Source organism: Macrotis lagotis, chromosome 4 (assembly GCF_037893015.1).
Source record: "Macrotis lagotis isolate mMagLag1 chromosome 4, bilby.v1.9.chrom.fasta, whole genome shotgun sequence".
Lineage (NCBI taxonomy): Eukaryota > Metazoa > Chordata > Mammalia > Peramelemorphia > Peramelidae > Macrotis > Macrotis lagotis.
Window position 1 is genome coordinate 73,353,018 of NC_133661.1, and position 27,029 is coordinate 73,380,046.

The 27,029-nt window shown below is 37.0% G+C and overlaps 1 protein-coding gene across 6 annotated transcripts in view; it reads left to right on the forward strand.

The window, feature by feature from the left end:
• C4H10orf71 (chromosome 4 C10orf71 homolog) overlaps positions 1–24,941 on the forward strand; it is a 41,650-nt gene extending 16,709 nt beyond the window's left edge. For all 6 annotated transcript variants that reach the window (XM_074233126.1, XM_074233127.1, XM_074233124.1 and 3 more), the window contains 2 exons: positions 15,961–16,070; positions 20,286–24,941. In XM_074233126.1, coding sequence (XP_074089227.1) covers positions 20,420–24,856 — 4,437 coding nt within the window. In that variant the 5' untranslated portion in view covers positions 15,961–16,070; positions 20,286–20,419 and the 3' untranslated portion in view covers positions 24,857–24,941. The remainder of the gene's footprint in view (positions 1–15,960; positions 16,071–20,285) is intronic.
• The last annotated feature ends 2,088 nt before the right edge of the window (positions 24,942–27,029 follow it).

Below are 27,029 nucleotides of genomic sequence, written 5' to 3' on the forward strand. Positions count from 1 at the left end.
TTGAATTCTATATAAAATTCTGAACTTTAAAAACATGCCAAATTGTCATTTTTGTGTTATAAAAATTTTCATTGTATATTTCCCTTAAAATGGCTAGCTTCACATGAGAATCAATCAATTAACAAACATTTATTAAATTTGTCTTATGTGCCAGACAGTGTGCTAGATAAGAGGTATGCAAAGACAAAAGTCCTTGGGCTTGTTCTCTAGCAGCTTACATTCTATAGAAGAAGATTTGATAGAGAGATTTACACACACATATATGTAAATTTAGACATATATAAAAGGGGACTTCTCAATCTTGGCTCTGATGATTTCATTTACAAAATTTTGATTTACACAGCTTTCTAAAAATATACTAAGAATATAAAGAAATGTACATGAATCAAAAATATGAATCTTTCCTTAATAGACAACACTGTGCCAGGATAATATAAATTTGATTGGTAATACAGGGACATTAAGAGGTTTGAAGCATTCACTTCAGGTTTTCCCATGACCTCTCATTTAAGATGCACAGTCATTTTCTAGCTCAGCTCATTACTCTACTCTGTTCTTTTTTGGTAAAAGTGGCCAATGTATAAATTCATTTCACAGTCAAGAAAAATGGAAACATAACAATGTTGAGGTCTTGGTCCAAGAACAATGATGAACCCACTGCACACGTCAACTTTTTTTTTTGCAAGGCAATGGGGTTAAGTGGCTTGCCCAAGGCCACATAGCTAGGTAATTATTAAGTGTCTGAGGTTGGATTTGAACTCAGGTACTCCTGACTCCAGGGCCAGTGCTCTGTGCATTGCAGCACCTAGCTGCCCCTACCCAACATCAACTTGACCTAGACAACTGTTGAGGCTGAAGGAAGGGGTCCTATAGTCAAGGTCTGAATTGGTTAACTGCACTCCATACCTTAATTTCCTGACATATTTAGATTGAACCCTTCTTCAAGGAATGTGTATCCAGGATGTCATGAAAACAAATGGTGTCAAGTTAGAATTCCTGTCTACAAATCATATAATATAAAATGGTAGGATAGTTAGATGGTTAATTGCCCTCACATTCTGAATCTACTCCTGAAATATAAAATGAGATCAATTCAATGTGATAATGTCCTCTGATCAGGATTTAAAACCAAAATAAACCAAAAACAGCCTGTCACTTCACCCACCATCTTTATGCTTTCATTTAACTGAGGAAAAGAGATGTTCAATTTAAAACAACTAGTGAAAAAAAATCTTTATTTTGTTAAAACCACAAGGAAGAAACTGTCAAAGTAAGACCCAAAAATCCAGTCTCTATGGAATCCTGTGGACATGGAAAGCAAAAAGTTAGAGAGAAAGCCCATCATTGGAAATGACTGCTTTTGTTATTTGGGATTATTTTTTATCTGGACTTGTGATCTCATTAATGTGAGTAACCACTGGCGTATGAGTTTTCCTCTCCCAATAGAAGATGCAACTCAGTGAGAGGGATCATGCCATAATGGAGAGCTAGACTTGGGATCAATATTCAAATCCCACCCCAAACATACTTAGTGGCATTTCCCCTGGACAAATCATTTAACCACTGGGGGCTTCTGTTACCTCATCTATAAAATGAGAAGGTTTAGCTTGAAAGCCTCAGATATCTCTCCCAGTTCTAGATCTATTTTCCTGTAAACTGACCTATATTTTATAATCAAAGAATTGCCTTTTAGGCACTTGTAACTTTTATCTATAGACATATAACTAATAAGTAACAATGGCAGAAATGAAACTCCAGTCTTCCTGCTTCCAATAACAGTTCTCTTCTTCACCTGTCACATTTCTTAGGAGACTTGAATCCAGAACTAAAGTTAAGGGAATAAAATTTCCCTTGCTAATTAAGAAGACAGGTCTCTTGCCACCTTCACTGTAGCGACTGACTATTCTATTAGGAGAGGAAAATATTGGAGTCACAATTCACTTACTCAAAGGAAGATTTTTCTGACTGAATTACTGTCTCTTCCCCCTTAATATAATATAATACTGAATTTCTGAACCCAAAGTTTACCTCACCCAGAAGGAGGCAGACTCTGATGGGTTCAAATTCTTTCTGATGTTTACAATTTGTCTGACTTTAGACAAGTCACTTAACTTTCCTGGCCCTCGTTTCCTTATTTGATAATGAGAGCATGGAACTAGCTCTAGACCCATGAGAACCAAATAGGCTCATTGACTACACCAAACCTCCCTTCTTCCAGGCTTCCAGAGAATTTGTTCACATGCACCTATGACAATATTGGAGGTTTCATTCAACTTCCTACAATATGGAAAGTGAAATTTCAGCTTCTTCCAACTAAGAGGGTCTGACCTCTTTGTGTTTAACTTATCAGTGGGCTCAAATTTTATGAAATATAGACCCTGGAAACCCTAGCCTGGACCCTCCTTGTGCAAGAAATATTCCAATTTGATTTTTTTCACTTTCAGAGGTGGCAGTGTCTCAGTTTTTATGAAGGGAAAAAAGTGACAGTAAAATATTCTGAACCAGATAGTTCTGAGAGACCCACATCAGCTTAGAGGCAGCAGAGCAGATAGAACACTGGACCTAGTGCCAGTAAGATCTGAGTTCAAATCTGACCTCAGATACTAGTCATTTTTCCTCTGCCTCTGTTTCTTTATTTGTAAAATGGAGCTAATGATAACATCTGCCTCCCAGGGTGGATGTGAAGATCATATGAGATAATGTTTATAGAGCACTTTTCAAACCATAAAGTATTATGTAAATACTAGTTTTTGTTATTACCAGGACGCAAGTCAAGTCAAGGAGCACCACCAACAGCCTATGGTATTTCTCATGCTGTGGCTAGTACCCCTGAGGGCACAATTGCAATCATATAAATGACTGTACAATGAAGTGTCCATGTCTATGTGGAGATTGATAGATATAGAAAAAAGTTGTTTCCAAAGGCTGTTATCCTCGTCCATGTGGGTCTACTATTCAAGATGGCATCATTCAACATGACAGAAGAAGAATTCATTGCGGGGGGAAATATTTTGATAGAATAAAAGTTTTATCATGATTGCGTAAAGAAAATGTTAGAAATTCTAAAGTACAGAATACAGATAGAGAGTTGGAAGCAACCATGGAAGTTCAACCCCCTCATTTTAAAGATTAGGCAACCAAGGCACAGAGAGGCAAAGTGAATTATTCCAAAGTCCCATGGGTTATTTAACTCCAGTCAGTAAGTCAATTAGCATTTATTAAAGTAATTAGATTAGAGTCTGGGTCTAGAATCAGGAAGACTTGATTCCTCGGACACTCACAGGCTATATGATCCTGGGCAAGTCATTTAATTCCATTTTCCTCAGTTTCCTCATTTGGAAAATGAGTTGGAGAAGGAAATGGCAAACCGCTTCATGCTCTTTGCCAGGAAACCCCAAACGGGGTCATAAAGAGTCAGATCTTTCAGTCGAAATAACTGAACAAAGCCAATTATTATTAACATTCTCCCTTCTGGGTGAGACACTCAGTGGTTCTCTCAGTCAGATAGGACTGAATATAACTAAACAAACATATACCAGATACTATTGAAGTACTGGGGATAAAAGAGAGGCAAAATCCAGGCCCTGCTTTAGAGCATGCAAGCAATTGTGAACCAACAAGATGTATACAGGACAAATTGGAGATATTTTATTTCCAAATCTAGCATCCTTTCCCCTACCCTAAGGTACAACAATTGCTTACAAAATACTTTAAAATATGTTTAAATATATTACTTAATTTGATTCTTCCAACAACTCCATGAGGGAAGTATAATTATTATTCCCATTTTATAAATGACTGAGAGACTACACTCACCCAGAGTCTCAGAGTAGTTGAGGTAGGATTTAAAATCAGATCTTCCTGACTCCAAGTTTTTCCTTCTATCCACTATGACCCCTAAATGCCTGATTTCACTTGTAAATTGTTTTTATTTTACTTAGGACTCTAATGGACCCATGATCTCATTGGTACTCTCTGCCAATGCAGATCACAATCTCTACATACTTGGAATTTTTGCCCATTTTGTCCCATAAATACTCCACAGAAGCCCTATCCAATAAACTGGAGTCATGCCTCTGAATCTTTTAATATCTTAGAGGTATCAGAGTAGCATGCTGTCTAGCCGTTGTCTCTCCATCTTGCTACATAGTTGGCCAACCTCCCTTTCTATTCCTATGTGTCCTCAAGAACATCTTTTGTCCTGTTTCTCCTATATGAGTCATCTTTGGTAACATGTGGTGACCTATTTGTACTCACCATGTGTCTTTCCTCTGACCTTTTGAGTTATTTATCATTTTCATTAGCCCTAGTTTATAGTGTTCCATTGGTATTCTCTGCCAATGAAGATGACAACCTCTACATATGTGGATTTCTTGCCCATTTGGTTCCAGAAGAACTACCCCCCAAAATGGAGCCATTTCTACTCCTGTGTGCCCTCAATAGTCTTTTGTATTGTTTCTCCTTTATGAATCCTCCTTTACCTATTTGCACACACCATGCATCTTTCCTCTGACTTTTTGGGTTATTTATTATCTTGATTGTCCCAAAATTTTAGTTTTCCATGATTCCTAGATACATAACATCACAGAGAAAATACTGGTGCTGACTAGAGAGTCCCTTATGCAACTCTAGGCTTTTGGGATCAAGAAAGGGACTACCCAGCTTCTTCGATTCACTCCCTCCCCTCTGACCATTTCTCTTTACTTCCTTGTTAACTAACCACTTCACTGCCCACATCAGAGATCTTCTGCAGGAACTTCTGACCTGGGACATCTAATGCTTCTCTCTCCATTTCAGTAAAGTTTTGGTCATACTTTACCTCGTTATCTCCCCTCTGATGATCACCTCTGGATGTTTACCCTTTTGTTTTATTCCCTCTCCCTCCTAAATGTAGAGTGACAGTTTACTCCTCTGTGGCCCCATGTTACTATCTCTATAACTTTCCTTAACAGGATAACCTTTCTTGGCATCACCTCCCTATGTATGACTTCCCTCCCCCATCAGAATGTAAGAATTTTGCTTTTTTATTTGTATCTTCAGGGCTAAGTAAAGAGCTTCTCACATAGTAAGTACTTATTAAAGATTTTTGTATTCATTCATTCAAGTAAGTCACTTGACCTCTGGGCAATCAAATTTTAGCCTCACTTCTTGCTCTTTTCTGGGTCTAGTTCACTGTTCATCTGGAGATGAACATACATAATGTTATACAAATAATATATACAGAAATATATATAGAGAGAGAGACACATATATAAATACAGAAATCATATATTCATTTGATATATACAGAAATACATAATGATAATTTTATATAATGGGCTGTCTTGCCAGAAAATGCCATAGTTTTATTTAATATATATGTACAAATATATATAAACATTTTTCATCCATTTTAATTTTATCAATGCAATTGGTGAAGTAATTTTTTGTGTTGGTGTATAGTGCATTATTATTAGTCATAATAATTAACACTAATATGGAAATTTAAAATATGCAAAATGTCTCACATATGCTATCTCATTGGATCTTCATATCAACCTATGATATAATGATAATTATGATAATACCCATTTTGTAGATGGGACAACTTAGGCTGTAAGATGCTAATGCTAATCAGTCCCTGAGGCTGGATTTCAATTGAGATTTCATGACCCCAAGTCCAATACTCTATCTGTTTTGCTACCTAGCTATCTCTGAGGAGTCTTTATAGTATTCTGAAATTCAGGATGTTTAGAAAGATGCCATCTCTTAAAAAGAACTATTGGAGAACCTTTTCCTTTACTAGGAAATCCTTTTGTTTGAACTTGGCACAGGACATCCTTCATGGTTCTGGAGAACATCTTTAATGAACAGACATCTCCCTTTCTTTATATCAATATTAGTGTATTATTGAATAATATCTCTGGAGCCCTATCCATCATTGAATATTGTACAATTTTAATGCTCCCGTAGAAGATGTCTTGCCTGACCTGTGAGGTCTACATTTTTCTCTATGGAATAAAATGTCTTCTGAAAACTCAATTAAAAATTTTAAAAATGTGTTTTATTTTCTTTACATGCTCATTCAGTTGTATAGGAATAATATGACCTACCATAGCATACCATCTATGAAAGAATGTCCATTCTCATCTTTTCATGAAATTCACCCTTGGAGTATGCACTACCAGGTTTATATATACTTTATAGAGATGAGAAAATAGGATCTTGAGTCTATATAGTTGCTGATATCATCTTAATTACCTTCTGAAAAGCATTTCTATGATATTCTCCATCCTTTTGTAATCTTCCCCACTTTGAAATAATCTGAGAATTACTTTCTGACCAAGTTTAAAATAGTGTTGCCTCTAACCTCAAGTTCTAACAATCCTTCTTTGGAGACAGGTAGATTGTACAGTGGTTAGAGCACAAGGCTGAATCAGGAAGAAATGATCCTTTTTCATACATTTGCTAGTCTGTGACCAAGGGTAAGTCACTTGACCTCTGTGTGCCTTGGTTTCTTCAACTGTCAAATGGAGATAAATAATACTAACTTCTCAGAGTTGTTTTGAGGATTAAACAAGATAATATTTGTGAAGGGTTCATCACAGTGCCTAGCACATAGTATGTGATTAATAAATACTTGTTACATTTTTTCTTCTTAAGTGCATTTCTACTTCCTCACATAATATAATATAAGCACTGAGAAAATAGAGTCCAAATTAAGTGGGTCTATTATTATTGCAGTTATACTAGATTGCTATGATAAAATCAAGAGATCTGTTCAACTTCACATCTATTTGTTGCCTTCTTTCCTGGATAGTCCAATTAAACTAGATTTCACATCAAGTTCTTGGTAGATTTTCTTCTCAATTTTTGTTGCTTTGTTGCTTTTCTCATAGTCTTTTATCATCCTTCTCCAAGTTGTTTTATAAACGTGTCTATAGTCTAAATCATTGTTGCCTTTGGTTAATATGTCTCTGATAAGGAGACTACTAGTTGAAGTTGTTTCTGAACAATTCAAATAGTCTATGAGGACCTTTTTTGCATAGTTATATCTTCTAAAAGTTGATGATTAAGTCAAGATCCTTAGTTTTATTTTTCTTAATTAAGTCTATTTAAATAGATTTGATTTATCCAGTATGGGCTATCATCTTCTCACCTTTATCTTCTCTTTCAATGTGGTGTTCATTGTGACTTTTTTCTATAGCCAGTGGATGCTCTAACTACACATGTGCAACTAATTCTGCTACCTCTGTGATCTCTCTTTCTAAATTTAACTTCAATTTTTGTGATAGTTTTTAATGCTCACCATGCCCAATGCCTACTGATTAGTTTCTTGAGAAAATATCCATTCTCTATTAGCATGAATCTCCTGAGTAGTCCACAAACCTTCCAACCTCTTTCATTTCTTGGTGTCACACTTAATTTTCCAACAAAGTCTTGGTCATTGTTCCCATCCTTCAATTTCATATAGAAGTCATCACATTATCAGTATATCAGATTCGTAGACTCTTCCAAATTAATTTTCATGGAGCTCCTCTACTCCCTCATCCTCTGCCACAAGTGTGGTTGTTATTATTAGCAGCCACTACCTTCATAGTAGTCCATTCATTTATGTTCATAGTGAGTATTACAAAACAAAAATGATAAAATGACCTATGAAAGTAGGCTTCTAGCTATTGCTGGGTACATGAAGAAACCAATTCTGGTTTTCCTTTCTTTGTAATTGTATTTAGCTATGATTTTTCACATCAAAATTCATTGAAAGGAAGAACATCAAGGGGAATGAGGTTGCATATCAACTTATTGATTATTGGACAAAGATCAGATATTTGGGTTGTTAAGAATTAAATGGGTAATTGTAGATGAAACTAAAAACTGTATGATTACCTTCTGCCCACTTTTACTTTCAGTTCAAATCCATCACTACTCAGAAATAAAGAACTGTTTAATGTTTTCGTCAACACCCATTTTGCGAGATGTCTTGGGAGAAAATTTTTACCAGGTTTACATTAAGTACACCTATGTCTATATGCTTTCCTCATCACAATGCCATTGCATGCAATGATAAGATGAATGATAACATCAAATCTACACAACCTTTCCTGACTAAACTAAAACATTTATATATATAAATGTTTCAGTTTATATATATATATATATATATGTTTTAGTTCATACATATATATAAATGTATATGTATATGTATATATATGTATATATATATATATATACATATATATATATATATATATATATATATATATATATATGGATAAGCCCTCTGGGTTGAATTATGGATGAACAAGACTATGAGTTGTCTAGGATAAGTAGGCATAGTTCGATTATAATCTTCATCATTGTGTGGAATATCTTTCTAAATGGTATCTCAGACTCATTGAAGTATGAACATACTTCATAAAAATGAGCACAGCTAATTCCCACCATGGGAGGAATAATTAGCAAATTAATGCTTCAGAATTCTGTTGCCCTCCCCCCCTTTTTATTTAAATTAGTTGGAGGAAAAAACAATTGCTTGACCTGAGATATTCTTAATGGATGATTTAATTTGTGTTGACATATAAATATCAATATATTTTAATTTCTGCAAGTATGTTTAAATTTTACAGTCTTCAGTATCCTAACTGAAGCCCCCAAAACAACCAAACTTCCATGTGTTTATAGTTATATTTAAGGCATAAGTTCTTATTTAAAATAATGAGTGACTAATCCTTCAAAATGAAAGTGGAAGCAAAACTTTAATTTATGACTTTACTATTGCTTTTTCCATATTGATACTAATTAATTCATTCTCTGACTCTGTCTTTATCTCTGTCTCTATATGTATCTCTCTCTCTCTCTCTCTCTCTCTCTCTCTCTCTCCCTCTCCGTCCCCCTCTCTTTATCAATGAAACTTTGTTTCTTCAGTAGTGAGAAAATCCCTCTTCCAAAGCAGACCAGTACCTTCAATATATATAATCTTAGAACATTGAACTAAGACATAAATTGACCCACCCATTCTCATCCACTGTCACCCAACCAGAATATTTCAAAGGTAGATCTTGAAGCATATTCCTGCTTCTGGGGTCAGCTCTCTCTTCATTTCTCCATGCTACTTTTCAGTGTTATTGTTAACAATAACAAAAATACACATTTGTGAATAGGCAATAATTAGTTCTAATAGGATGATCAGATTTGACTAAATGATGTGGGTCAAAGGGTAAAAGCAAACTATCTCTTGGGACCAAAATAACACCTTAAGTTGGCTCTTCCAGATCAAAAATAAGCCCTCTTACTTTCTAGAATAGTTGAAAGAATTCTCAATTTGAAGTCAAAAGACAAGAGTTCAAATCCTCAATCAGACATTTATTATTACCCCACTGAATTTAAATCTGTGAAGTGGGAGAATTATACTTGAGCTACCAAACTCATATTATTGGTTAGGAGAATGCTTGGAAGTCAAATGCTTTATAAAGGTGAGTTAGAATTTTTTGTAGTTCAAACTCCTCTAATATGACATTTATGTTCATTCTGATAGATAGGAGACTATAACTTTACCTCTTCACTATTAAAAAAAGATTGATATATAATAATGTAAACAATATCATAGGATAGTAGATAATTATTGAACTATTTAAGAAAAAACTTTTTTAAAGGACTTAGAAGCAAATATAAATTTATATTTAAATAATTCAAAGAATATATAGCAAATAAGCTGATTTTTATAGGTCAACTATTATTATAAAGTTATATGGGGCAGCTAGGTGGTACAGTGGATAGAGCACTGGCCCTGGAAACAGGAGGATCTGAATTCAAATTTGACCTTAGACACTTAATAATTACCTAGCTGTTTGACCTTGGGCAAGTTACTTAACCCTACCACCTGGCAAAAACCCCAAAAAAGTAATATATATATATATATATATATATATATATATATATATATATATATTCAGTTTTGCAAAACATTTTACATATGTTATCCCATTTGATTCCCCCAAAAAAGCATAATAGCTCCTTTTAGTCTCATTTTACAAATAAAGATATGAGATTAAGCATTTATTAAACACATACTAGGTACTGAGTCTTGTGCTAAGTGCTTTAAAAATATCTCATTTGGGGGCGGAGCCAAGATGGGGACATGAAGAGATAGAGTCTTAGGAGTTCTCTGATAAAACTCATAAGCTAAGGACTCTAACTAAACTTTCGAGAGACCGAACCCACAAAGGGACCCAGTGAGGCAGTTCTCCTACTCAAGGTAACCTGGAAAAGAGCAGAAAGGCTCTGCTCCCCCGGGGTTGGGGTTGGAGGGGCAGCCCCCCCCAGGGGTGACCCCCCCCCGAACGAAAGAACTTCAGCCTCCCTGAGGCAGCCCCAGGGTGCTGGGAGCCACAGCTCACAGCAGCAGGGGAGTCTCCTGAGCTGCACCCCAGGGGAGCACCAGGCACAAAGTGGGGGAACAGCGGGACCTCTGCCAGAGCGAGCACATGGAGCCCAGCCCTCAGGGCACACAATGAGCAGCTTGGTCTTTCCCCAGCCCTGATCCAGGAAACAGAAGCAGTTGGGGCCTGCAGGCAGGAGCCTCCAGGGCATGAGCCCATTGAGCTGAGGGAGGGGAGTGAAGAGAGAGAGACTGTGGAGCTCTGTCCTCTGCCCCTGGAACAGGACTCTAGGGCTCTGACCACATTCAGATCCTGATCGCAGTCTAGGCCCCCACCATAGAACAGCAGGGGCCCCCCACCTCAGCCCCGTGGCAGAGGGGGGGGAACATATGGTCATTCACAGACCAGGAGGAAGGACAGAGCCTCACACACTGAGACCCTTGTGGGAGTGCCCCAAAAGCTCAAGAACACCCCAAAACCAGGCCCGGGCTGGGGAAATGAGCAAGCAGAGAAACAAAAGGAAGACTACTGAAAAATATTTTGCAAATGAGCCCAAGAAGGATCAAAATACTCAGTCTGAAGATGAGGAAGCACAAGCTCCTGCATCTAAAGACTCCAAGAAAAACAGAAATTGGGCTCAGGCTATGACAAAGCTCAAAAAAGACTTTGAAAATCAAATGAGGGAGTTGGAAGAAAAACTGGGAAAAGAAAGGAGAGAGATGCAGGAAAAACATGAAAATGAAGTCAACAGCTTAGTCAAGGAAATCCAAAAAAATGCTGAAGAAAATAGCATGCTAAAAACCAGCTTAGGTCAAATGGATAAAACAGTTCAAAAAGTTATTGAGGAGAAGAATGCTTTAAAAAACAAAATTGTCCAGATGGAAAAAGAGATAAGAAAACTCTCTGAGGAGAACAAATCCTTCAGACAAAGAATAGAATTCAGGGAGATTGATGAATTTACCAGAAATCAGGAATCAATACTTCAAAACCAAAAAAAAATGAAAAATTAGAAGAAAATGTGAAATATCTCATTGAAAAAACAACTGATATGGAAAACAGACTTAGGAAAGATAATTTAAAAATTATTGGAATACCTGAAAGTCATGATCAGGAAAAGAGTGTTGACATCATTTTCAAAGAATTACAGGAAAATTGCCCTGATATTCTAGAAAGCAGAGGGCAAAATAGAAATGGAGAGAATCCACCGATCCCCCTGAGAAAGAGATCCCAAAAAACCAACCCCTAGGAATATTATAGCCAAGTTCCAGAACTCCCAAGTCAAAGAGAAAATATTACAAGCAGCCAGAAGGACACAGTTCAAATATCGTGGAGGTGTAGTCAGGATCACACAGGACTTAGCAGCAACTACATTGGAAGCTCGTAGGGCTTGGAATACAATATACCATAAGGCAAAAGAGCTTAGAATGCAGCCAAGAATGAACTACCCAGCAAGGCTGAATGTCCTCTTCCAGGGAAAAAGATGGACTTTCAATGAACCAGGGGAATTTCAAAGGTTCCTTTTGGAATGGCCAGAGCTGAACAGGAGGTTTGATCTTCAGATACAGGACTCAGGTGAAGCATGGAGATTGGAGGAGAGGGGGGAAATATGAGGGACTTAATGAGGATGAACTGCATGTATAGAAAAATGATACTGATAATATTCATATGAACCTTCTCAGTTAATAGAGCAGGTAGAGGGAGCTTTTATAGTTGAAGCACAGGAAAAAGCTTAATTCAAAGATAAAATATGGTGTAAAAATGGAGTCAATAGAAAAAAGGGAAATGGGATGGGAGAAAGAAAAAGGAGAGGGGGAACAGTCCAAGATATTTCACATAATAAGATTTTTTTATTACAATGAGCTATTGCAATGATATAGAAGGGGGGAGGCAAGGGGGAATGAGGGAACCTTTGCTCTCATCAGAGATGGCTAGGAGAGGAAACAGCATATATACTCAATGGGGTATAGACATCTGGAGTAAGAAGGAGGGGGGGAGCAGGGGGAAGGGGTGGGGATGTGAATAAAGGAGGAGAGGATGGACCATGGGGGGAGACTGGTCAGATATAACACATTTTCTTTTTTACTTCTTGCTAGGGGCTGGGATTGGAAGTCCTGCCCAGGACCATAGGGCCAGGTGGATTCTGGGCCTAAGGGGTGGTATGGGGGTTCAGGGCTTCTTGGCCCCAGGACCAGGGATCTGTCTGCTGTGCCACTCAGCGACCCTACAGCAGAGTCAGAGTGAAAGGAAAGAGAAAATATAGTACATGGTAGTGGAGAAATAAGAAAGGAGGGAGTTGCGATCAGCAATGGCAATGGTGGAAAAATATGGAAATAACTTTTGTGATGGACTTATCATAAAGAATGTGATCCACCCGTGACACAGTTGTTGGTGTTGGAACAAAGACTGAAGCACATTTTTTGTTATTATTATTTGGGGGAGGGTGCAGGGCAAGTGGGGCTGGGTGGCCTGCCTGGGGTCACATAGCAGGGTGATCTTTGGGTGTCTGGGGCCAGATTTGGACCCAGGTGCTCCTGGCTCAAGGGCCAATTCTCTGTCTGCCACCCAGCCACCCCTACTATTATTACTATTTTATTTTATTTTGGGTCTTTTTTTTTCTTTTTCTTCTTTTTGGTTTTTGCAGGGCAGTGGGGATCAGGTGACTTGCATGTCACATGGCTGGGTTATTGTTGGGTCTACGGGGCTGGATGTGGGCTCGGGTGCTCGCGGCTCCAGTGCTGGTGCTTCGTCCATTGCACCACCTGGCCATACCTACAATTATTACTATTTTTCTTTAATTTTAATTTTTTTTCTCTCCCCTTTACTTTTTTCGCCCAAGCAAGTCTATCTATATTCATGGGGGGAGGGGTATTTTGTTTACTTGTAAGCAAGAATATTTTATTAATGTAAAAAAATTTGTACAAAATGAGAATAAAAATAAATTTAAAAAAATAAAAAATATCTCATTTGCTTCTCATAACAACTGTAAAAAGTAATATTATTTCTATTGTATAGTTGAGGAAAGTGAAACAAAAAGACACTAAGTGATTTGCCTAGTAAATCTAGTAAAAGACACAGGTAGGGCTTGAACCAAGTTATGTAAAACTCCAGTCCTAGCAGCATTCCCTCTGCTTTACCAAACTATATCCTAAATTTGTACTTTTACCTACTCATTAGAACTCCAGATTTGTACCATGCCCAATCAATATTTTGTTATCTTCTTGTTAATTTCTTGAAAGTGATAAAACTGTGTTTCTTTCTAGTTATTCTATAATACAGAACTTCCTCAAGTTAACTGGAATTAACTGAGATTGTAAATGAAGGATATAATCCTCATGGATGAAATGAATTTTGTATGATCCCAATAAAAGTATGTCTATTTTTCAGGAACGTTTCATTCACTGTAAACTCATTAATTCTATTACAGGCCCTTAAAATTTCAGAACCAGTAGTACTTGTCATAGAAATTGATAAAGTGGTCTCTGCTCCAAATCAAAGTGAAAACTTAATTATTTTTACAAAATAAAAACCATCATAACTTTATTTTCATTTAACTGCATTGCAGAACCCAATGTTAGGCACTAGAAGAGATACACAAGATCCAATAAGCGCTCTTTCAAAACTAAGTCTAGTAGAAGAAAAACAGACACTGATATGAAGAAACAATGTTTTATAAGTCCATTGGAGGGAATATAAAATAACACATCACATGAGGCCATTAGATTGTAAGCTTCTTGAGGTCAACTGTCTTTTGCCTCTTTTTTTGCCTCCAGTGTTTAGGACATAGTAGACAATAAATGCTTAATGAGCAACTAATGTACAGCCTTGAGGGAAAGTAATTAGGAGACCAGGTAGACTTCATGGAGAGGGTACAATCTGAGCTATGCTGTCAATAATGGTTAGCAAGTCAACATTCAAAGAAATGGACAAAACTCCCTAACTTGTATTTATTCCTTATTCATCACATTTATTTATTTGTTTGTTTGTTTGTTTGTTTATTCATTCATTCGTTTGTTTGTTTGTTTATCTGTGGTTATTTTGTTTCCCCTGTTAGAATATAGTCTCTTTTTGAGTAGGTGACTGGCACTTAGTAGGAACATAATACATCCTCATTGATTGACTAAAAGATAATAAACATCTTCAATAAGTGAACTTAGGCCAACTCCTGTTAGAGATAGTAAAAGATACCTTGGTTATCTATCTATCTATGTATAAATGTGTGTCTGTGTACATATAAACATATTAAATTTCTCTAATGAAATCTGTGATCATCTTATAATATGCTTGTTGTGTGCCTCAGTTTATGCCAGAAAAGATGGATTGGCAAAAATAATTCCTTAGTTACTTGATTGTATAATTGTAGGTATGATATACAGTAGTGGGTTAATATCTGCAAAACTCTGTCATTCTCTATAGAAACATGCTCCACAAGTGTAAGCTATTACAATCGTTCATTTTATCAACAAATCAACTTGAGTAAGATTCTTACCTAGTAACTTCCATCCACAAAAATCCTTAGACATCTATCCATTCCCTTGATGGTTTATGTTTAAAATTTGCATAGTGGGCTTGTTTTAATTATTTTACACTTCATTCTCTGAACACTTCTCAAAGTCTCCTGGGCAGTTTTTTGGTTCCTTGACTGTCAAAGTGGTTACTAGATTCTCCTGCCAACAATAAATTAAATATTGTAACAAGTTCTTTGTAAGTGGACTCAGGTTGGCTACATGGATGATTTCTTTAACTGGAAAAGAAGCTTTGTTTTTTATGCACATGGGAAAACTGCTTTGGGTCAGTTTTTGCTCACTAAAATAATTGGAGATAGTTTTGATTTAATTTGACACTTTGTTCAGATGAAGAATTCAAAATGCCTCAAAGTGTCTCTTGAATCATTATTTTACTGTTAATAAATGAAGAATGTCAAGAATCACAAAATAGTTGGAAAAGACCTAAGAGGACAACCAGTCCCCAAACACTTCCTCAATAAATGAACATCCACTCTTTTCTCAAAGATCTTTTTCTAGTGAGGAGAAAACTTCTACTCCCAAAGTAGCCCCTTTCATGCTGGCATAATTCTTAGATATTAAGGTTTTTCTCCTTTCATCACAATTAAGTTTGCCTCTTGGCACAATCTACTTTCTGCTCCTATTTCTGTTCTTAGAGGCCAATCTAAACAAGGAGTTGGTATGGCACAATGGAAAGAACGAATTGCAATGGAACCCAAATTCAAATTAAATTCCACCTTTGATATTTTACTGTTTGAGTGGCCTAGGACAAATCACTTGACCTCTATGGGCTTCTGTTTCCACTGTCTTTGGTCTCTTCCATGGCTACATCTCTAAGAATTCTCTTCCGTATGACTTGAAAACAACACTCATATCTTATTCTCTCCATCCACCCACAGTCTTCATTTCCCCAAGCTATGTCTATTTAAGTTCTTCAATGAGTCATTAGTGTAGAAAAAGCATCTCTGGGCTCTGCCTTTGATAGGGATTTGGCAAAATTCATTTAATAACAAAAAATGTTGAAGGTCTTTTACAGGATAGGAAAGAATATCCTTTTGGCCTGTTGAATTGCATTGATTTTTTTTTATTCTTTATAGATGAACAGCAATGAAGCAAAATACAAATGCCCCAAGACATTCTAAATACATAGAAGGCCAGACAAAATTACATGAAAGGTATGCTCCTGTGATTTTCACACCCATAACAGGTAAGACATCTGAGGATACTTTTGTAACATTTTTTCTATTTTCTGCAATTATTCTTGAGAGGATCTTTAGTATTTGACTATTCTATATTGTTTCATTACAAAGGGAGATAGGGAAGACACTTTCATGACATAATAATTAGATCTTTTCTAAGTAAGTGGACTGAAGTACTAAGAAAATTAATGAATAATTCAAAGCAGTGGGGGAAAAGGAAAAAGAAAACTTTTTTTTAATTCTTCCCCCCTTGAGTGATTTTTTTTCTTGAAATTCTTGGGTAACTGATTCAGTTCTTTATAATGCTTTCATCACTTTGCAATTGTTAAAGAAGTATAAAAGGCTTATTAACTGGGGAGCTTGAATTCATAGTGAAAATTTCCAAGTAATCCTGTTTTTCACAAAGTAAAATTATACTTTGAGTTGAAGGAAATTATGCCTTATTTAAATTATTGACAATATTGACATTACTGACAAATATCCACAGCACTAAGAATTACTTAACTTGTCCAGTATGGACAGTTGGACCAACCTTTCAAGCCCATTAGACTGGTCTTATCATTCCCTTTGGTGGCCTTTAAGCAGATAAAATATTTGTAGCTTTTGCTATCTTGCTAAGAAGTAAACCATCCTGTTTGTTATATTCAATCAATGTAATTCAGCATATAAATAGTTGGATCCAGAAAATTGAGGCCCATGGGAAAAAATAATTATGATAGAGTCCAATATTCTTTTTCTCTTTTATTCCAATGGAAAGTCTCATGTCCTAACTATGAGTTACTATTTGAAAATACTGAATATTCTCATAGTCGATAGACAAAGGGACAAATGCCCCAAATTAAGATAAATGAAGGTCAAGGTTTCAGGCAATAGATGATTAAAGCAGGAATGTTTGAAGACAAACTAGAATGATGACCTTAAAGATTGTGTAATCCAATTTCCTCCCCATAACACACACACACACACACACACACACACACACACACACACACACACACACACATAAATATACACAAAAACTGAATTTCATTTAATAATAATTTATATATGCTATCTTGATTTGACTTGAACTTCCTCAATTCCTTCTTAGTTATCCTTTGACAATCTTTTTCAAAGGGTACAATTTGTGAGCTCAGAATTATTGTACAAAAGTATGAATGAGGTGGTCTACCAATTCGTCAATTTCAGGATTAATCATGTTCACATATTATGGGCAACTGTCCATGTTTTCATCAAAAGTGAAAATTATGTTCAGAACTTTGGGGATACGGAAAAATATATGACCTTTACTAAGCTCGGCAGGTAATAATTTCAACTGAAATCCTCAAGTCAAATATACTTTACCTTTGACCAGTTACCTTTTTCTTAGTGGACCTTCGATTTCAACTGCAATGGGAATGGAGATGGACTATATAATATCAAGACTAATTGAGTCATTTTCAGATCAAATGAATATCTGGTCAATTTATTTGGAGGAAATGGAAAATTAGGAAAACTAGTTATTTGGATAAATTAACTACTTCCCTCAACTAAGAAGGCATAAGATCATGGTTTTGAGTTGAAGGGATCCTTAAGGGATGTTTAATCAAACCTCAGCAAATTTCAGGTTAGCAAACAGAGGCCCAGAGCTTATTCACTTGCCCAAGATTACACTGATAGTAGGTGGAAAAGTCAAGATTTAAATTCAGGTCCTAAAATTTTAAAGGCAACTCTCTTCTCATTGTATCATGTTATGGTCCTTTCAGACCAGTTAATCATGTATATCTGGGAACAGATTATGAACCTGCTTCTACAAAGACAGAAACCCATCTGTTTCTTGAGATTTATGAGAATAAAGTTGACCTCAAGTGAAATTTCTATGGATAGCAGTTTAAATAAATTCTTTTTGTATTTTCTTGTAGAAGTTTTCAGTATGGTTTGTCTAAAATAGGGAACAGGGACTAAACCTATGAATTCATTCACAATGGGAATTTTTCAGTAAGGAAATTCCCTGCAATTGAGTCTTAGAGAGTGTTTATTAAGTGCCTACTATATACTTAGTGATCTTAGTGATTTCCAAATATTATTTCATTTGATCTTCACAACAATCCTTTGAGGTAGGTGCTTTTATTAGTCCCACTTTTCATTTTGAGTAAATTGAGACAGACAAAAATTAAGTGACTTATCCAGGATCACACAGCTACTAAGAGTCTGACACTGTATTTGAACTCAAGTCTTCCTGACTTCAGGACCAGCACTCTGTACCATCTAGCTGAATATACAAAAGTCACAAAATCAATATGTGTCAGAGGTGGTTCTTGAACCCAGGTCTTCCCAGTTTTCTAATCACAACACCGCACAGCCTCTGTTGATTAAGATATGAACAAATATATGACACAAGGATTCTGCTAAGACATCCCTTGCTTGGTCAAGAATGATCTGATTTATTTACCTTTCCCTCTACAAGGTAGATGTGGAAATAGAACCTAGATGAGGCTAGGTATTATCTCATAGTCCAACAGATCAAGTATCTTAAGACTGAGAGTTAGGAAGTAGGAACCAAGTAGAAATTGTTCCATCATTAAGGAAAAGAAAACATGAAGTGGGAATATGAAAATGGTCTATACTTCTACTGTCCTGATGTCTACTCCCCAGTCAGAGTTCCTGATAGCTACAAAATGCCCCTTGGGTTAACTGTATGTTAATGAAAAAGAATCATAGAACCATAGCATGATTAAATAGAATCACAGAATAGGATATTCAAGCTGGAAGGGATAACCTTAAGGACCATAATGTTCAGCTTCTTCATTCTAAATGTGAGTAAACTGAGGTCCAAGGAAATTAAATGACATTCAAGGTCACATAACTAAAAAATTATGTGATGTACTTATTAAAGCATCTTCTAAAATTTAAAGCACTCCTAATATTTATTATTATCATTAGATATCATTATTGTCATTATGATCATTATCCTTATCATTATCAGAACTGGGATGAGAACTTAAATCTTCTACCTCCTTGTCCAATGCTCCCTTTCTTTGCATCCTGTGTTTCTTTGATTGGGAATAAACCCATGACGTAAATGGAAAGGTTGCAGAACCTTCCTGGAATCTGAAAGACTGGGTTTAAATCTTTTCTCAGATAAGAGGTAGGTAGGTCACTCAACTTCTGCTTGCCTCAGTTTCCTTATCACAGACAATATTAACTTTAAGGTGCCATTCAACTCTTAATTTATGACCATTTGAACATATTTTCATTCCCCATCAAAACTTTAATATTTTCCCTTAAGACTAAACATAGAACAAGAAGCATATTCTCTCACTCATCTTGACATCATACCTGTTATTATTTATTATTATATCATCATTATATGATATATTACTATATCATATTATTTATTGCATCTTTCATTTTAGAAATCCAAAGCACTCCACAAATTTAAATGATTCACACTCCAGATGAGACAACCAATTGGAAAATAATTCTCAAAATGAACAGTGACAACATACCTATGTCAATTTTCTGTTCTCCAGTCTATGAGGTTCATGTTTGCTATCATAGATAAGATTGGATCTGAGAGGGGGTGGCTAGATGGAGCAATGGATAGAGCATGGGCCCTGGAGTCAGGAGTACCTGAGTTCAAATCCAGCCTCAGATGCTTACTAATTACCTAGCTATGTGGCCTTGGGCAAGCCACTTAACCTCATTGCCTTGAAAAAGAAAGAAAGGAAGAAACAAACAAACAAACAAACAAACATTGGGTCTGAGAAAGGTAGGGTTATATTGTGTAAATAATGCTAGACCTGGAGTCAGGCTAGGCATAAGGATTTGAATACAGCATTCTAATAGCTGTATGATGATGGGCATAGTCACTCAATAATAACTGGCATTCATTTAGGATTCTAAAATTTATGAAACACTTTAATTATATCAAATCCTTTCAACTTCACAAAAACATCATGAAATAAATACTTCAGGTATTATTAATCACCATTTCTAAAAGGGGAAATGAGTCTCATTGAAATTAAGTGACTTACCCATGGTAATACTACAAGTGGCAGAGATAAAATTTGAACCCAGGTCTTCTCTCCTTCCTAATAGAAAACTTTATCCGTTATTTCACAATTCTTAAAGCACTTGTATGAATTTTAGCTGTCATTAATAGACTATACATGCTTGTGATTTTCTCATTGACTTATTTGTACACTATTATATTCATATCTCTGCTAATTCTTTTTTTACAGAGAAAAAATAAGGTCCTATTTTGTGGTCGCATTGGGTGAACTAAATGAGCACATTTTGGAAGAAGATCGTGTAAAAAATCATTGAACAGAAGTTGACTTTACAGAAAAAATATTAATTTGTGGATTACCTCTTCATGCCTGTCCAGACAATGCAAGGGAGTAAGAAATACTCAGATGGACTCAGTGATTCTTCAAGCATTGGGAGTGTTTTAGATGATGCAGATAGAGAAGTCAGCAATCTCACAGACCGGGCCTTTAGAAGTTTGTGCATTTCAGAGGATACATCCTTCAATGACTCCAATCTTGTCATTTCACCAGATTTTGCCCAACAGTTTTTTGGTAGCTTTCAACAGGGAACAGGCAGCCATGCCATCAAGAAAAGTAACCTCTGCAATAGAATACAAGCACATGGAAATGAGCATTCTGGCTGGGCATCGGCATTCCAACAGTTACCCAAATATGTCCAAGGAGAGGAAAGATGCCCCAAAAGCAACACACCTCCACCAGTTGCCTCACGGAGGAAACTGGAGATCCCAATTTCTGGATTGAGGAGTAGTAAACCTGTTTCCAAAGTATCTTCATTGATTAAATCTTTTGATAGGACAGAAAATTCAGGTTCTGATAATCTGCCTCCCATCAGCAAACAGTCTACTCTGAAAAACCCTCTAAAATGTGTACCTCAACCAGGAATTGGTGTGAACTTCTGCATGGATTCAGCTTTTTTAACTGTCAGGAAGGTACCTGCTGAAATTTCCAACACATATCAAAATACCAATTGGCCTGGGGGCAGGCAGGGGACACCAAGTTCATCAAGTACTAATGACCTCACATCTAGTGTTGATGGTTTTCAATCAACCAGTGTGGAGGCTTCCCAGTCATTTGAATCAAATCTCCATCTTCCACCCACAAAGACAGCAAAGGGTAAGAGTGGAAAGACTAATGAACGGGCAAGCAAAGGGAATTTTCTTCATAGTGAAAACAGTGCTTTTGAGTCATGGAATGCACATCACAAGAAACTTCTTGAGAGGAAGGAAGCTGATAAACTGATGACAGAAATCAAAACTCCCTCAAATCATGAGGAAAACTCACCAACACCAAGAGAGCTCCACCCAGGAAGACATGAAACATCACCCAGCCACACCAGAGTACCCACAAATCCAGAAGAGAAAGTTCTGGTGGCAGGGACTCCAACCACTTCTCTATCCCAAATGTGTAATGTTCAATCAACTCCTGAATCCCAAAATTTTGCTAAGGAGGAGAAGGTTCCTAGTTCAGAGGCCAAGGTTCAAGTGGAGACTTCACGAGCTCCATGGAGGAGATCAAAAATCAACAAAGGAGGAAAGGAGAAAACACATGAGCCCTCAAATGAAAAGAAGACCAATGCAAAAGGTCTACCTATGTATAAAATGCCAGATCCTACAGAAGAGTTTCCAGAAATTGATGTAATGGAAGAACAAATAAACTCAAATGAATGCTATGATCCACCTTTTAACATCAGTGAGCTTTTGACACCTGTCATACCAACGAAGCATGTTCTAGACTCATTAGAAAATCAGTCAGAATTAGCAACACTCCCACCCCCAGAAAAGTCAGTGGGATCAAATGAACATGAAGGAGTTAATGAATATCAGTCTCGTGACAGTTATAAGTCAAAAGTCCCTAGTTTGTTGTTCAATCTCAAAGATGTCCGAAAACGAGTCAAGAGTACTTACAGTGCCTCCCCTCTGCTAAAAAGCCATGAAGAGAAAACAAAAGCTGGTGATCACGTCAAGCAAGAGACTATAAGCAATGGCACTTTTATGTCCAATGGATCTGAAGAAATTCCTCCACACATGTCAACCAAGGACAAAATGAACCACCAATCCCATGTTGATACCAAGGAGAAGGACCCTAAAGGAGATATTAATGGAGACTTTGCAGATAATTACCTAACTCTTAGTTCACCTCAGACTATAGAAAAACCCTCCTTCTATGTCAATGGGGAGACATCAGAACAGAATGATTTCAAGAATGATAACCTGGTTGTCAAGGATCTTAGAAACAGTGACATGGACTCTCAGCAGTATCATCACCAAGCAAATGAGCACAATACAAGGAAAAGCCGTCCCCACCTCACCTTGAAGCTTTGCAGTAGAGATCTAGTAGATGGAAAAATTGAAGAGAAATTGAGTATTAACCATCTTGAAAATGGATTACCAAGATCCATTTCCCAAGAGACTGATCATGAGAAAGATGTAGGATCACAACATGCAAATTTCAGTCAGAAAATCTCACCAGGGCCACTTTCCCCAGAGGAAGAAGATGTATTCTATAGTGACACCCAATCTGACTTCATGCCAAACCTCAAAAGCAAGGCCAAAATAAGCACTAGTTCTTCAGATCAATCTTTTGCCTCCTTTGAGGATCAGCAGAAACCATGGTTTACAGATTGCCAAAGAGAAAATAGAAAAAGTAGCGTGAGCCTAGAAGAAAGTCAAAAAATTGAGAAGAAAGAAAAGTTTCTAAGAAAGGATGATTTGCAATACTATGCTTTAAGCAATGGCTTTGCTAATATTGAAGATAGTAACAAGGAAGAAATGTCTCAGAGAGAAGGTGAAAGCATGTCTAGAGATAGAGTGATGATTGAGTCAAAGGAAGAAGGCAATTGCAGAGATGTTTGGTTAGGAGAAAATAAAAACATTTCTCTTCCTGCTACCAAAGATCCTCCATTATCACCTTCCCCAAATTCAAACAAGCACATTATGTTTACAATCAAAGACAATACCTTCAAATCATCTCCAGTGATCAAACCCATCATATTGCCTCTACTGAGGACATCATCCTCAGAAAATAGTCATAGCAATAACCAGAAAGAAGTGGAGAGTCGATCGGTGGAACACGGGGAGAACACTCACTTCTACCAGCTAGAATCCCAAGATGTACCAAATGCTCAAAAAACTGGACAGCTCTCAACATCAGGTGGTCAACCTAGTGCCTACAATAAAACCTATAGGAGCGTGAGTGATAGTGGACAGGTATTTGGATCAGTAAAGATGGAAAATGTCCAGTCCGTGTCAGAAGCCACTCTACTGGAAGATGACAGCAACTCCTCATTCTCACCATATATGAAAAATAGTGATGGGGTCAGAGCCACACCGAATTTATTAGATAAAGTTGTGGGAAATGATTTTGAAAATGATTATAAGAATAAAGAGAAACCTATCCCCTTCAGAATCAAACCCACCATCATTTTACCAAATGAAAATTCTGGGGATCAACCATCAGTAAGTCAAGTAGGAGAAGCCTGTTCAAAAGAAAAAATGAATTGTTCTAGAAATCACTTACTGTCCACTCCCAGAGAAGGGTCTTTGGTGAACAATATAGTCCCTAGTGAGATGATGAACTCACCTATAGCCAGCTCCATAGTAGATGGCAGTATTTATTCCCCTGCAGCCAGCACCATATTGGATGATGCATTACAAAGTCCTCTAGACTCAGGTATATCACAGGGAGATTTGCCAAACTCCATCATAACAAGCCCCTTGCCCAGCACATGTTCCAGCATAACCAGCCTAGGCTCAGAGAGAAAAACTGGTGCCAAAACAGCAAGGGAAGATATTACCCATGCTGTGCTGCCAAGTACAGGAGGTGACTCCCAATTTGATTCATCTGCTGAAGAAACCATGGCTTTGTGTACACGGGATGCATTATTGGAGGAGACTAGCAGTTGGGCAGCTCCCTATGAGAGACCACAGTCCACCACCATTCACATGGAAAAGTCAATGAACAAACCTCCAGCTGTCCCACCAAAAACTGAAAAAGCCCTAAGACGAGCAAAAAAATTGGCCAACAAAAGGAAAAAGATGGATCTGCAGCAAGAAAAATTGTCTGAAATTCAGGAGGAAAGTCCTCAAGTGGAAGGTGTAGATGTAATTTGGAAAAGGCCTTTATCACCTGCAGAAATTCCAAATGCCAACTTCCCCCGCATCCGTTCTCTTCCACCTCCTGTTCACCGGCACTCAGTGTCTACACTCTCTGAGTCCGTTAGGAGGAGATCTAGTGGTGCTCAGTCAGTAATACCTATGTCCTCCTACCCTGCCACTCAGAAGAAAGTCCTCCAGGATCCTCAATCTGGAGAGTACTTTGTGTTTGACCTACCACTCCAGGTGAGAATCAAGACATTCTATGACCCAGAGACGGGCAAGTATGTCAAAGTATCAATCCCTTCTGAAGGGGGCTCCCCTGACATTCCCTCTTCAGAAATTTTGAATTCTCCTTATTTGGTGTATCCTGGCCTCCATCCTCTACCAGTGACTTCTTTAACACCTCTGAGGTCCTCCTCCCAACTCTCAGCACCCACTTTTCTAAGGCAGGAGACTCAAGCGAGGGAATCAGCTGAACACTGGCTCCAGAGCTTCAGAAACCCCAAACTCCCAAGGCCTCAGTCATATGCCGAGCCTATCCATAATTCTCCAAATCTTCGCACAGAGGAAATTCCACAGAACTTAGAAAAGGACATGAGTGAAGCTCATAATTCAGACATTATTTCCATTGATGATTTAGAGGACTTTGCTTCAGAAGGGATCTCTTGAAAATCAAAATTATTAGCAACCCTCTCTATTTCTATCACCCTTTCCCCCCTTCAGAAAAAATAAAACACACCCTCTCTCAGGATAATTTTACATATATTCAGTTATCTCCTTGAACATACTTATGTGAAAATGGTACAAAATTTAACATTGGGTTTTTTAAGACCCAATTGAAGGATTCTGTCCTCTCTAAGTTGGATTACCCATCCAACTCTCAAAAAGTCTACTACTTTTTGGGTGAATGAAAAATGGCCAGTCTATGAGAAGGGTAGTGATTGCATGAAACAGCCCCTTCCCTGCTACCACCTCTCCATTCTTTCCGGTATCCTCTCCCATCCACCCCAACTCCCTGCTGCCACCCCGACTGCTGCTACTGCTGCTAATGCCACCAAAAAGAGAGGATTCAACACCAAGAAATTCTCTCATTCAGGGCTGAAGTTGCCAAGGAGATATGATGTTCCCCTTGGAAAATATCTGTTTAGATATCCTCCCCCTCCCATTCTCCCTTCCTGTTAAAAGTGAGGCAACTCCCAGTTCTGCCCAGGGACATTGGGTAAACACTCCCAAATAGGTTTGGTTGAGATTATTCCTTAAACTTCAATCAGTCAAATATTTAATCACAATCCCTCCCCCACACACACAAAAAAAGACAAAAACGAAAATGAAACTTTGTGATTACTCTGCTGTGGTTTGTAATACAAAAAAAAAATAGTAAATAAATCCTATATCTTGTTTGGAACCCAGCAGCTCCAGTTTCATGTAGACAAAGAGCTTATGCACAGGTTACCAGATCACTTCTCCTGTCTTGAGCACCTCAGGCTGCAAAACTCTTGACTGAAGACCCAGACTGTAAGACAGTTTAAACATTGATCTGGGTTGAAAGATATATTATTTATATAATGAAACATTCTTCTACAGGCCATCCTCTAAGTGCAAAAATTAGTTGTTTTTTTTTAATGGGGCAAAAAAAAGTTGATGGATGCTACTATTATCTTTGATTTGGTGTCATTTATTGAGAAAAATGATGAAATAAAGTAGCCAACTGTGATGGTTGCAGCTGTAGCTACTGTTTTAGGGCCTTGAACAACCTTGGTTCATGATATGAGTCTGCCACATATCTATGACTACATGAAAACCTTGTGAGGTCATTCAAATGGAATTCCATGCTGTGCATGGTTCAATGGTCATTGAGCGCTTCAGTTTTGAAACATCTCTGGTCCCCCTTCTTTTACATCTCTGTTCACTTACTTCCCAAACTTGGATTGTGGTCAGAATCACTGGATTGCTTAGCAAGGCAGAGCTGCTTTATTGATACCTGTTGGTTGTACAGATATTTCCCAACAAACTTTCCTATTTTGCATAAGTAAACTGAGTGAGTCCCTGAAATTCAATTATATATATATATATATATATACATATATATGTATAATACATATATATATATATTTATATTTAGAGAGAGAGAGAGAGAGAGAGAGAGAGAGAGAGAGAGAGAGATTGTTTAAACACCTGTATCTAAGAGCAGTTAGGATTTGTGAGTAAATATATACATGTATAAAAAAAATGCTATGGACATGAAGAACTTTGGTCTGACTTTCCTTTCTTCCAAGCACTGAAATGTGGATTAAACAAATGATCAAATTACATCCATAACATACTTTTTATTTAATTGAATGTGACTTATTCAGGCAGCATTCTCTCAGAAGCTGCTTTCCTGTCCTTTAGGAGCCAAGATTTATGAAACAAGGGGAAGGTGTATTCACCTATTTGGTAAACCCACTATCTGCCCACATGGAAATGGAAAAAAATGAAGAAACACACATACAAGTAGACTGATTAAAATCTGTAGCAATATTCATTAAGATTTCACAAATCTTAAAGAATTTTTCCCAAGTATTCTGAATGACTTGGAAGCTTCCATAGCAATTCCCAGCATCAGTTCTGTTTCTAAAAGTTAAATATAAATATAATTTTTAAATTGAATTCATATTCATAATAACACTACTAAAGTCTTGCTACAAATAAGTTGTTTCACTGAAACTAACTCCCCCATTCTCAGTTTGAATTTAAGTCTTGTATAAAATAAAGTTTAGGTTGTTTTTTTCATCTAAACATTCGCCCAAGAAGCCACATTAAAGGAAGAATAGGACCTAGATGATTTGGTAGACATTTTTTC